At 42.1% G+C, this 13,935-nt stretch overlaps 1 protein-coding gene across 1 annotated transcript in view; it reads right to left on the minus strand.

Annotated features, from left to right (window-relative positions):
- The window catches only part of MMP14 (matrix metallopeptidase 14), a 52,856-nt gene extending 39,510 nt beyond the window's left edge, over nt 1–13,346 (minus strand). The window contains exon 1 of the mRNA XM_082252648.1: nt 12,993–13,346. Coding sequence (XP_082108774.1) covers nt 12,993–13,073 — 81 coding nt within the window. The 5' untranslated portion in view covers nt 13,074–13,346. The remainder of the gene's footprint in view (nt 1–12,992) is intronic.
- Nucleotides 13,347–13,935: the final 589 nt, after the last annotated feature.

The following is a 13,935-nucleotide window of genomic DNA, read 5'->3' on the forward strand; positions in this document are numbered from 1 at the left end:
TAATGCCACCAATTCTGATACCCTGCAGGCCACCAAGAATGTCACCTTCTAGTATAACGTAGGCAAGGGAATCCCCCAAAAATTCTAAAAAAATGGAGGTTTCTGAAGAACCGAAAGCACTAAATTTAAATCCCACGGCGGAAAAGGAGACCGTACAGGGGCCACATGTCCAACCCCCTGAATGAAGGTACAAATTAAAGAGTGTGTGGCTAGGGGTCCCTTTTCCATAGTAGGGATCACTGATACAGACAGACCTCTATCCCTCAGTATCTGGCTTTCATTAGCAAAGCCATTAAAACCAGCGACTGTAAAGAAGGATGGTAGATCAGGCCTTGGGGCAACTGGTCTTCTCTGAGAGGAAGCTCTCAAGGGACGTTTACAGCCACCAGGATGATTGTAAGATCCTCGCTCTTGATTTCTCGCAGGAACTGCGGAAAAAGCCTTAGCCGAGGATGATACTGGCCATACTGTGGCCCTTGGAAGCCTGCAGCATCTGTGAGCCGAACCTGCTAAAAAAGCTGCATGTAAGACTGTGCAAACAGAACTGTCTTGAAGGTGAATACCACCAGACTCAGAACCTATATGCAAAATCGGAGAGAGAACTATCTGTGTGACAGCAGGCGGTGAATCACGGCCTCTGGTCCCTGAAGTTTGTGCGGAGGAAGGAACACCCTGGTCAGAAATAGAATCAGACCTAGGAAATCAATTCCCTGAACAGGGATAGGGAAGACCTTAGGTAGTTCAGACATCACCTGAACCTTTGCAGGAATTAAATCCGCACAAGGAGACTCAGGACCTAAAAAACCTAAAAAAGGGTAAGCTTTGTCCCCCTTTTTGGGTACCCCCAAAATAAACATTTTGCGGATCTCCTTGATGCTCACCAAAGAAGTCCACGAGGCAGAAACCAGCAAAGACGTCCCCCCACCCCAACAATGGGAGAGGGCAAACCTTCATGCTGAAGGAGTCTTGTCTGCTGGTACAGGGAAGCAAGCTCTAGGCTTACCAGACCAAGGTTGCTTGAAACCTCCCGGGGAAGATTTAAAAGATCTATTTCCCTTATTCTCCATCCCAGAAGAACAAAATAATTTTCTATGGGCTAAGAAGGAGGGCCCCCCTGTGCGGCGAAGTTCCTTCCCTTTCCTTGACTGTGGCAGGAAGGTACTCTTTCCTCCCGTGAAACCCTTAATGATGTCATCCAGGGTAGCCCCAAACAAGCGATTGCCTTGAAAGGGCAGATCAATGAGAGCTTTCTTAGAGGCTTGGTCTCTGCACTGGGACTCCCCTGCACTATACCCACACTGCAAACAGCAGGGCATGCACCTAGGGGTCCACTACACTGGGACCCCTCCAGACTACCAGGACACACACTATCCCAGGACCCATACAGAGTAGGGATAGCAGGGGAGACCCCAGGGGTCTCTGCGGCATTCTCTGCCCTGGGACCACCACCAGACTCTAGGTCAGACAGGGGGGAATGGTAGTGGGGGAAGCCCAGTTCAGTGAGAGATTTAAGGATGGGAGGAAGGAACCTGCAGGCAGGTCCGACCATCCCTGGAGGTTACCCTCGTCCACCCCAAAGAAAACTACCAAAAGTGGAGAGGGGGGACTGTACTTACCCTTCCATGGTGCGGGTAACGCTCCAGACAGAACTCCTCACCACTGAAGTAGGGGAGCTGTTGACCAAGGAACCACTGCGACTCAGACCCAAGCCCGGTCGTATGCGACCCTGCGAGATGGTTAACTCATGGGCCAGCCTCTGTACATGAGGCTATGTCGCGGCCAACCTAGCGAGTAGCTGCAGTCTGCACGCGCTTGCTGGCTGGGCTAGGGGGACCTTGTTGGCTGGGCTAGGGGGACCACTGGATCTAGATTATCCAGCCCGTCGCCCAACCCAGCAGTTGATTGTAGATCTCCCGAGAGAAAAAACAAAAATTATGTAAGAAAGGAGAAAATTGCTAGGACCAGAGATCCCAGCTGGGAGCCTAGGTACTTACTCCTGACTAGACAGATTAAAACTGATTACATAGAGCAGAGAGGGGGTTTATATACCAGCAGAGGATGGCCCATGGGTGTAGCCAGGTGTTTTTTGTTCTGCCTAGTCCTACTCCTGAAGGAGGAAATATAACCCACTAGTTATGACTTATGGAGTGCTGTGTCCCTGGATGAATGAAAAAGAAAGTATATTTTTCAACACAAAGGACGCCCTGGAAAGTTTAATAAATTATGGTCCCTGTGGTTAGACACCCCTGCGTTCCCCAGTGGATTTGGTCATGGACAGACTACTTCTTTAATATAGTTGTTAATATGGTCAGGAATGAATAACTGCTTGTTTATATACTGCTATGTTGGCCCTATTCTGTAGTACGGTGGGCAGGCTTTGTGGGTAAACTATGCAAATTTTCAATGGTGGACTGTGATTTCTTGTCAATATGTCTATGGCTGTTTTATCTGGAACCCACATTGTTTGTTCTGTTTGCTCTTTTGCTTTTCAATAAAAATTCTTTGAGAAACCCTGCAGTGTATGTGGAATTTATACTTGTAGAATCAAAGGATGGGGGAGAAAAGGGGCTGAAGGATGTACGTCAAGAGTATCAGCAGAAAGGAGAGGAGAGGAGAGGAGAGGGAGGAAGGAGTGTCATAAGGGTGGAGGGACAGCATAGAAGGGTAGGGAAGGAAGCAGTAGGTCCCTGCATCACAGTGTCTTTTGTCTGTTTGTACCAATGTCCTGTACATGTTAAGGAAGGTTTTAGGATACCTCTCAAGGTAGATTTGATGTACAGGTGGAGACGTAGTATGATTTTATTCTATCTAGCACAACCATTTCTCACTTTTAGCTTCCTCGGTTCCCTTAATTGTGTATTTAAGGTCTCCCGTGAGATTAATATGATTCCAAGAAACTGTTGCATTGTGATAGAGTGGGGAGGGGGGTTCCTACCTATACCAAAGTGTGAGAATACAAGCTTTAGCAGCATTTACAAGGTGAATCAAAAGCAAGCGTTTATATATTTTCTGTGGGATAGCATTGTGATGAAGCAGGAAAAAGGCTAGGCCATGGGGCATTTGAAAATCTATACATTTTGTGCAATTAATTCTATGACGTGAGTCTGGCAGATTTTAACAGCCAGCTGATTTCCGCATACAGCACTTATAAAAAAAAGTCTTACATGTAAACCACAACCAATGCAATTACCAAAATTCAGCTGATACTTAGAAAAAAATTGCAAATGAAACAAAAAATTTTAATAGCAAAGTTTCAATCACTAGCTGATACCACTAGGCAGAAATAGTTGTTGGCTCCTGGAGCTGCTTATCCTAATCGCCAAATGTTGCTGCTTCTCCTACTTACCTCACCATGTAAGAAACAAAGTATTACAACAATTTTTGTATCCTGTTACCTTGAAAATATTTAATTATATCTATAATAGAACCAAAACAGAACTTGGAAAAATGTGCTTTATGTTGACTGATTTTTACAGCTGTAATGTTTGCATTCTATTTAAAGCGGAAAAGCTAAATTGAAACCAGATCTTAATCAATTGAGCACTCCACCCCCGCTTGTTTTTGGATATCCTTTTATTTTTTTGTGTAGTTTTGTACTTTTTTTTTTATTCTGCAGGAGGACTTCCATCCTACTTTGCCGTGGCATCTTGGCATTTGCATCGGCCCCTCCTCCCCCGCGGCCTTCTAGGACCTGTGTGTGTCCCAGAAGACAAGGGGGCCATTCAGAAAGCACAGCTTGACTCGCGCATTAGCAGTAGGAAACCATATGTAAAGCCTGAAGGCTTCACTGCCAGTTTCCCTTAGTTGCAATGGCGGCGCCTGCACCCGAGCTGATGGAGGAATCGGCTTCAGGTTGCCGACATTGCGGGATCCCTCCCTGGACAGGTAAGTGTTCTTATATTAAAAGTCAGCAGCTACAGCATTTGTAGCTGCTGACTTTTAGGTTTTTTTTTTTTTTTTTTTTTTTAGAGGCTAGAACTCCCCTTTTAAGGTACTCAAAAAGAATTGCCTAGTACTTACAGGTTACGGCATGAAGGAGAAAAAACCTCAAGGCTACACATGTATAGATTTCAAACAGATTTTTCTATCCTTGCTAACTGTGCTAATGGATAAATCTTCCACTCTAGGCTATAGTATTCTGCCAGATGGCAGAATTCCCAAACAGTGCCTGCATCTGATCCACTGACAATTTTCTACTCAGCTCCTTTAACAAAAGTCAGTTGAGAAGTCAACTTTTATCAATCTAGGTGTGCCTATATTAAGGCTTACCTATAGGTACTGTAAATATCTCCTAAACATGCACCGTTTAGGAGATATTTACCTTACATGCAGCAAGTGACATCACTGGCGCATGCGCTCTGAAGGAACGGCCGCTGGTGCCGTTTCTTCAGATCCCCGTGCCGTAACCGTCGGCTCCCGCGCGCGTGCGCGGGAGTGACGTCACCGCGGCTCCGGCCAATCAGATGGCCGGATGCCGCGATCCCAGAAGACGGGCGACTGGACATGTCGCCCGTCATACAGGTGAGCGGGCGGCACGGCAGGGGCTCGTTCTTAGGTAAGTATTTCATAATGAGCTAGTATGCGATGCATACTAGCTCATTATGGGTTTCTCTTTCAGGTTGCAGCAAAAAAAAAAAAAAAAGGGTTCATGGGTTTACAACCTCTTTAAGGTATACGTTTCAAGATATGTATAATATTTGTACCATTACGTTGTGTATGGGTACACCTTCTGATATACAAAACACATTTTCATTTCGGTATTAAACTTTGCTATAGAACTAGGAAGATTTTATATTAAGGCCATACAAAGAATTCTCATGAAAATAGAGGAATCCTGAAGCTCGCCTTACACAGAAGGTAATAAAAAGGGATCTTTGTAATGTAAATAATGTGTGCACTACCATTCACTAAACCTTTTAAAGTGTATGACTCAGTGAAAGAAAATTTCTCAGTATATCACGGTCATCAGCTCTAAAAAAAAAGAAAACAGGGGGATCAAGACTCAACATGACGCAGAATTACGCACAGGTCACTTGTGGTAAAAAGAAAAAAGCTATGTGCATACATGGTCAGATTGTTATCTACTATCTGTTAAAAATGACTCATTCTACACCACTGATAATCTGGTGCACAGGATAAATATGTGCATGGACCTAGACATGCTGTTAGAGTCAATCCAGGCATCTTTTTACAGTCAACACCTTGTAAAAGGAGATTACTGACCACCCAAATTCCTTTAATCTGCTCTTCTTTCTATTAAAGCATGGCCAATTCTCCTTTTGCCACGTCATGCCATTGATCAAAAGGAGTTGGAGAGACCCTTAAAGTAAGAAAAATATTTCCTTCGTTGTAGTAACATACAGTAGTCCCACCAGACCTATAAAAAACATATTTTAACCACATTATTTGATTGACTGGGTTACAGCAGAGAAATAAGTTTCCCTATAGACAAACACTGAGTTTTTCAAAGTCTAATTGTAAAATACAGTAAGACAGTAAGCAGCTTTCGTTTTTGACAAGTTCAGCTCTGAAAGTGACCCAGGCTGTCTTGCCAATCAGTCAATAAGAAGCCATAACTATGCAGAGGGCGTTTGTGTAATTGGCCTGTTGTAGGACCAGTATAAAAGCTGAGCTGAACTCCAGGCAAGTATCAAAAATCCCACACAATTGAAACCAGTTATCCATTCATAAAAAAAGCAAACAGCACAGCAAACCTCAGATGGAGAGGAAAAGCCAACGCCTTAGCCAGCACCACATTATGTCTGTAGGCGGCTTTAGGCTAGCCTTGCATGGGCCGATTTTTGATAAGACTCATCAAAGCTGAACTACACTGCATCTGAGCACCACAAATCAAATACTATCTAATACATTTTTAATATTCAAAGCAAACTCCCCCATCCTCCATGTCTATATGCTTTATTTTGCTGAGAAATCACTTTGGAAAAAAACCCCTAGCATTTCTGGCTGCAGCCATCTTGCGTAAGGGCAGATTTACTTTCTGGAATCCATCTGTCCTTAGCTCGGGCATGTAGGAAGAAGGGTGTGCTTAGCTCATAAGACCCCTCCTCCCCTCCTGAAGACTCCTAGGATGTATAATATAATTTGCCTAGGCCTTGAAACCAGGAAGTAACTGAAGAAATGTAAAAAAAAAGTTGAAAACAAGTAAATATAATACACCTTCTTATCTATTTACTAATGCTGGCAGCATAAGGATTAAAAATAGTCAATGTTGATTGAGAGAGTGAAGTTCCGCCTTATGCCTCATGGGCCTCACATATTTCACAGTTGAACCTGTTAAGTTATCTCTCTAGATGGACCTCTTCTATTCATTACCATGTTGATGGACTATAATGTAGAGTTTTTAAGCTCTTTTTTACTTTTTTTGTTTAGTCTTTCAATTTGTATGTACCCATACTGAACCTCCTGGACAGTTCAACACTGTCGTTATAGCCCGTATTCACACTGTAGCGGCACAACTCTGTACTACTTCGGGGCGACTTGTGAATTCCCGTGCACCGCGACTTCGGCGTGACTTGCATGGACTTCATATAATGAATGTCTATGCAAGTCGCTCCGAGGTCGCCCCGAAGTAGTACAGAACCCTTTTTCTAAGTCGGAGCGACTTGTGTCGCTCCTATTAGAACGGATCCTGTAGCGGTCAATGGACCGCGAGGGACCATGACTTGTCAGGCTGACAAGTCGCCTGACAAGTCGCATTAGTGTGAATGGAGCCATAATCCCTTTTGTTTTCTTTTTGTGTACCAACTTTACCATGTATACATAGCTATGTACACATTGTTTTGTTGTTCTGCTTTGAATTGTTCCTCTCTTTTTTCTCACTTAACAAAGAAACATTTAATAAAAATGATTAAAAAAAGAGAGGGTGACGTTCCACATTAAGAATGTGATGTTCTAATATCTTTAGAATTATCATATATAGAGAATTAGGCAAACATTTCTTTTGAGATGGTTTTACATGATTTGTACAGTTATTTCCAATCATCTGAATTTCAGTGAGTTCCAAACACTTATATTTATAACATATCCTAAAAATGAAAGGAAATGATAGCTGTAAACTCATTTTGACTAATATCTTAGCAGTCGTAGGTGATCATATTTGGGCCTGGAAATTTTACAATTGCATTTGTCTTTGCTGAAGCTTTCCAGATTATATTAAAACTAAGAGTACAATTAACCACAAACATGAAGTTGGCAAAGAAAATGGGCAACTGTCCAGGACCGATTTCATGAGAAGTCCCAGTCATTTCAGTCTGCATAAATGGGTCAGTTAAGGTCACTACCAGAACCATTCTGCATGACCCACTTATGGGTCTTATGATTGCTAAGAAAGGCCACTCACCACACTGTTCGGTCAGTTATGAGTCACTAAAGGTAAAAGGAGGTGAGGCCAAGTCGTTTAAAATTTTAGGACTTCCCTTGGCTTTGGGGCTGCCAGAATGATCGAGAAGCTGACTGAGGCCAAGTGCAGTCACCTGGCACTGCCTACTAAACCAATACATAAGTATTTTCCAAAACTGGCAATGACAAGAGGGACATTTTACTATGAAGTACCCCTGAACCTGTAAAAAGTTTGCTGAGGGTTGTGTAAACTACAAGTTGGGAAAAAGTGGTCTAGCGGTATACCCTGTTTCACACCGGACAACTGGGTTTGTGGTCCTTTCTAAAATCCCTTTATCATGACAGATCCAAGGAGTATTAATGATAGGGCTAGGCCACGCCTCTGAAAAAAGGCAGATACAACATTTGGTGGGGGGAAGACTACACTGCATTTGATAAATATGGTGGATGGAAAACATTTAATAAGTTAATAATACCACTGTGACTGCCATTACAAAATAACATTTGGAAATGTATTTAAATTGACTGTCGGCAAGTTTTACATCACATGGCAGAACATGGCAGTGTAGATAGACATTTTTAACTGTTAAACCAGAGGATTGTTATGACTCACCCAAAATGGCATGGTGACCCACTTTCTAGACCACAGGCCATAAAATAAAAAACATCTGGTCTAGTGTATTCAATGGGCAAAATATTGAGGCTCCTATTCTTCTAGGGGAAAAGGGGAGAACCTCGTGACTTATCTAAGGCAGATCTCCCAGGGAGCAGTGAGTGAATTGTTCGCTTTTCTTTGGAGAGCAGGAAACAATCCTTTGTCATGTGCAGAAATTTCCATGTTGCTAGAATGCTTGCTGTCTTTGAATATTAGCGGCTATATGCTGACCACTGCTCTGGCTATTTAACATCAGCTTGGGTTGGTTGCATTGCTAGTGAACGTCAAGTCATGGTTTGGCTAGGCATCACAACAATAAAAATCATACAGAATGGGTCTGTTCAAATAAAACTGAAATTCTGCTGCTGAAATCCTCTCCCTTACATGAAATCTCTCTACTGAAGCAAGAAGTTTGAGATTCCCCTCACTGCAGTCTCTCTAAATGTGAAAAAAAAACAGTACTAGAAAGATTTCCTGGAAATGGGCATGACCAGTGGGTAAACCTAGAGAGATCTCCTTCTACTGGCAGGTAAGATGTTAACTGAGGCTAGCCATACACACATAGAATTCTCTATCCACGCTAAACATCTTGATTTAAAGAACCTCCCTTGCTGACTATTATTTTGGAATGGATACAGTCACTTTTCGGCTGACAATGTTCATGCCAAGCGGTGCCAGTAGGGCCACCCATGGATTGTTTTTTGGCCATTTCAGCAGGAATTGGCCACAATTTGAGCCAGGTTTGACTTCTGGATTGACTATCCCTTAAAGTTTATTACATACTGGCAAAACAGATGCATCTTTGCGGATGGATACCCCTGTCAGGTGCTACCAGTGTCATAATGTTAGCATGTATCTACAGACGGCCTTGATAAAATGTATACAAAGGCTATAAAACACAAAGGTAATTGCAGCTTTACATATTATGTCCAATCTGCACAAATCTACAATTTTGTGCTCAAGGAGAGGTTTTGTCACCTGACCCGCTATCTCAAACTCCCATGGAGATAAAAACAGGCCATATGCGGTCAAGTGTATGTACAGCAGAACCAAAGGGCAATTGAATAGTAGGGATTGCAGCATGCCTTTGTTTGAAGCACTGCTACAGTTGGTAATGTCCTTATGAGAAGGGACAAAAAATAGTTTAGCAAAGGTTACACCCTCTTGAATCTTTAATGTATTACACCATTGTACATCAGATCATCCTGGTTTTATTAACCTTCAGTGTTTAATTATCATTTCTACAGCAAATAAACCTTCTGCTTTTACAACCACTTCAAAGCTAACCTATTTAGGTTAGCTATAAAGTGATTGTAAAGGCAGAAGGTTTTTTATCTTAATGCATAATAAAAAAAATTTGTGTGCAGCAGCCCCCCTCAGCCCCCCTAAAATATACCTGATGTCCATCTACATCCAGCGATGTTGCACGAGCGACCCGGCTGTCTGGGACTTCCCTCCTCATTGGCTGAGACAGCAGCACAGAGCCACTGGCTCCCGCTGCTGTCAATCAAACTCAATTAACCAATGAGGAGAGAAAGGGGATTGGGCTGGGCCACGGCTCTGAGTCTGAATGGATACAGGGAGCTGCGGCTCGGCTCGGGTGCCCCCATAGCAAGCTGCTTGCTGTGGGGGCACTGAACAGGAGGAAGGGGCCAGGAGCACAGAAGAGGGACCCAAGAAGAGGAGGATCTGGGCTGCTCTGTGCAAAACCAACTGCACAGAGCAGGTAAGTATGACAAAGTATTACTAAAAGTAATATGAGTCAGAATTTAAAATGTTTAAAGTGGACTTGTGGCAAGGCTGTGGGCATTTATAATAATTTTATCCTTCGTAAACAGGTAACAAGCTTTTAAAGTTTCAATGTATACAGCAGAAGCATTAAAGCATAGCTATTGTCAAAATTTTAAAATTGAAAGTTTAAGTTGCCCTGTGAATAGGTAATGATGAGTTTTAAAAAGCACGGTCAGTCCGGGAATCACTGCTTGCAGGAAGCAAGGTATCATTGGATGTGTAGTCCTGAATAAACCTAGAGAGGAAACTGAATAAACCAAGAGAGGAAAACTGCAAAGCATCCAGGGAATCTAGGAAGTTGTGGAAGGAGATGGCCATTAGATAGAACTCACAACATGAAAAGAGATTTTTCAGGTAAGCTTATGTTGAATTGTCAATAATAGCTATTGATTGTACTGCTATTATAATGCTTATGTTATAAAGGTGTATGCTTTAGTCCTGGTTCACACTACCGCGACTTGTCAGGCGAATGGTCAGCCTGACAAGTCGCGGTCCATTCTGTGTTATGGGAACCATTCTAATAGGAGCGACTCAAGTCGCTCTGACTTAGAAAATAGTTCCTGTACTACTTCCGGGTGACATCGGAGCGACTTGCATTGACTTTCATTATGTGAAGTCCGTGCAAGTCGCGCCGAAGTCGCGGTGCACGCGACTTCACAGGTCGCCCCCGAAGTCGGATCGCCATAGTGTGAACCGAGTCCATAACTCCTTTATGTTTGTTGTAAATTTTGTGTTCCCCCTGCTCCCCTTCTCAGAGCTCCTGTTTACATTCGAGATTAGAAGGCTGGAAGGCTGCCAAATCACTGCTGGAAGGGTTAGCAGGGTAAGCAACTGCTGAGAGAACAATTGAAAAGGATAGCAGTGTTTCTGCTGTGAACTTTGAGGATGAATTGCTTCACAGTGTCTGCAGCTAAAGAGATCAGTGAGGGGTTGTTTTAAAGCTCGTTTACTCCTTGTTAAGAGTAATAATATGCTTGAATGTCCATAACCTGGCCACAGGTTCAATTTAAGGCCCTTCCTTCCCCCTTCTTCAGGTGGGGCAGCCTTATCTAGAAACCTGTTATATGGAATGTAATGCTTCAGTATGCAGAATTTGAAGAGCTGTGAGAAATATAGTTGCTTGACTATCCAATGCAAAACAAGGCACTGGGGGAGTGCTTTAAAAAAAAAAATGGGGAATTAAAGGAGGGATGGGGGTGACAGATACACCAGATGAAAAAAACTGTCTAGCTAGTAGCATACCTTCTATGCTACAAATGCTACAATGAATTCAAGCTTTAATGACAACCCTTTCAAGATGCTTTCCTATGCCGACGTAGCACATAGCTAAGGACAGTTATTATGGTTGCAGACTGATTGGGCGGTTATAGCATACAAATTTAATTTATAACACTGCCCTTTGCCAAGAGTACCGGGTCCAGGAAAATTCAGAAGAAGTTCAGTGGATACTGCAAAGAATGTAGTATAATGAAGTATAATTCTGCCTGCAATCAAATTTGGTGAGTATAATGTTAAAATTACCACTTTCAGACAAGAACAAAGGAATAAAGAAAATGGAAAACAATCATATGTTTTCCTTATCCAATGACGTGGAATGCAAGAGATGTTTCTATAGGCACTTTTAAAGCACAGGCTGCAACTGCACACTGAATTTCAAACTATTACTGGAACAATTCAAACCAGACATTCAGCTGTGTGACTTGGCTAAATACCTGGACCAGTACCGAAACCGTTGAGCTAACCCTTGCTGCAAAATTACAAAAACAAAAAGTTTAAAATTAATTCCATTATGCAATCAATAACTATGTAAATAGAGTCGCCATGCAGCATTCACAAGACAAATAGCCCTGTTGTTGAGCCTCATGTCTCTGGTTAGCTAGGACAAGGAGACCAAAGAGAAGCTGCCTGCCCAAATGGAAGATCCTCCAAGTGGCCTCTCTCTCCTCCTTTTCCTCCCACAATGGCTCTCCTCATTCCCTCTTCTCTGCACCCTTTCTTCCCTGGTAGACCTCTCAGTAGCATTTTTAATTCTGCCCTTTGACATCAAGGCCAAATCCATAAAGTGACACTGTAAGTCATAAAGCAGAAAATAAACACTTTTAAAAACATACTTGGAATAGCGTTAAGGCTTTGACTTAGGATGCATTAATTCTTTCCTCCAAAGCCTCTCACTGTACCGCCTGCCCGTTATCCCTCCCCTCTCTCTACCCTTCTGTCACCCCCTGCTTGGACTGGACCCTACTATATGACATCAACTGTTCTCAAAGTAAGTTTCATCCAGAAAAATAGTTCTGAGTATTCTATGATGAAAGCCAAACTGGATATTGGATACAATGGTCTCATCTACAGACATTAATATCCCATGCATGCAGATTTAGTTACTGTTTCATGATTTTCTCTTTGAGGATCAGTTAACAAATTGACAGAATCAATTTTCTTGTTGCAAGTGCATTAATATGATTGGAAAAATAGATCTATGCACTTCTCCAATCAAACCAAATCCAATTTTAGCTTTAATTCTTTAATTTGAGCTGCAAAATTAACCAAAATTAACCAAAGCATCCAAAGGTTTGAAATTGGCATTAGTTGATCTCTTTTTCTTTACCCTAATTTATTTTTTTTTTTAAAGGAGTCCCGAATTCGCCTTTCATGCTGAGTCTTCCTTTCTAGTTTTTTTTTTTAACTCTTTTCTTCCTGTTAGAAAATAGAAATCTTCAAGTGTGCTCTCACAATACTGTGAGCGCCTAACCCAACCCCTCCTCCCGAACACACTTTCTTGCTGGATCTTTTCCTTCTGTGCTCACTCTAAACACTGAATCTTTTCCAGAGAGCAATTCCAGATTTTAACAGGATTCATGTGTGACCTCAGATTCCAGGGAGAGCCCAGAACGGCTTCTCCAGGAAAAAAAAAAGGAAGGGAGGGAAAGGAGCAAAGGGTTTCAAGGGGAAAAAGAGTGCATGAAAATATTGATACATTTGGACTTACTCACTAATCAGGACAGAGCGCAAAGCTGGAAAAGTCGTAAAATATAGCATTGGATTTCTGTTTTGTGAAGTTAGAATGCAGAGAGAGATTTATGGTTGCTATAGGTTACTATTAGACTGGGATAATGATGTAATAAAGGATGCCTATATACAAAGACAGACCAATAGATGAATAGACAGATACACAAGTAAGGTCACTTACCTCTGGGCTGAACTTGGCAATACTGGACTTGTATACCGTGCAGAGCAGGAGCCATATCCAGACAATTCTCAGAGAGTCCATCCTGAGGGTCAGGGACTGCACACAAGTCTTTGAGACTATTGGAGGTGAGGAGTTGGAAACCTCAAAAAATTATCAACCTTTAGTCTTATGCTCTCCCACCTCCACCCTTTTCAGCTATAGTCTCCTGACCCTCTTCCTTCTTTAACTATTGTGTGCTTGGTCTACTTTCACTGTCATTTACTTTTCTTCTGCCCCTCCATCCACTCTTTGTTACCCTCCTCTATCACACACTCTCTCCAAAGCTTCTGTGTATCTCTCTAATTTTTTTTTTTCTTCACTCCCTCCCAACTCCCACTTTCCAAGCCTCCTGTGTGCCCTCCCCTCTGCTCCTTTATCCAGACTGCAGACGTGGTCTGTTCAACCACTGGAGATTGAAGGGTTTTCTTCAATGCTTTCTTCAATGCCTTCATTATGCCCTCTAGAGGGGAACACAAAAAACAAGCTATTCAGCAATCTATGGGCCTTTCCCACCTACATTCTTCAAAGTAACCAAAGAACAAAGAAAGATTTAATGTGCTTTTGTACTGTAGGTTTTAAGCAACTACCTAAGTATAACTGATATTATTTAATGTAAAATAAACATACATCATTTTTTTTTTTCAAATTGAAAAAAAAAAAAAAACTTTAAAACTGGATTAAATCATTATTATAAAATAAATAAAATACCTAACTTTATCCACAAAAAGTTGCTGAACTCATGTTTAAGTTAATGAGGAACTCTTCTCAAACTGATTGCACATAGTAGCATGTCTTACCCTCAAGAAGTGTTACTGTGATCAGTGAGCAAAATTTGTCCCCTAACTAATAAGGATCTGTAAAGCAGACTTTCATCCCAAAATAGTATTTTCCATCTGCAGCCTGC

Source organism: Pelophylax lessonae (assembly GCF_965119305.1).
Source record: "Pelophylax lessonae genome assembly, chromosome: 1".
Classification (NCBI taxonomy): domain Eukaryota; kingdom Metazoa; phylum Chordata; class Amphibia; order Anura; family Ranidae; genus Pelophylax; species Pelophylax lessonae.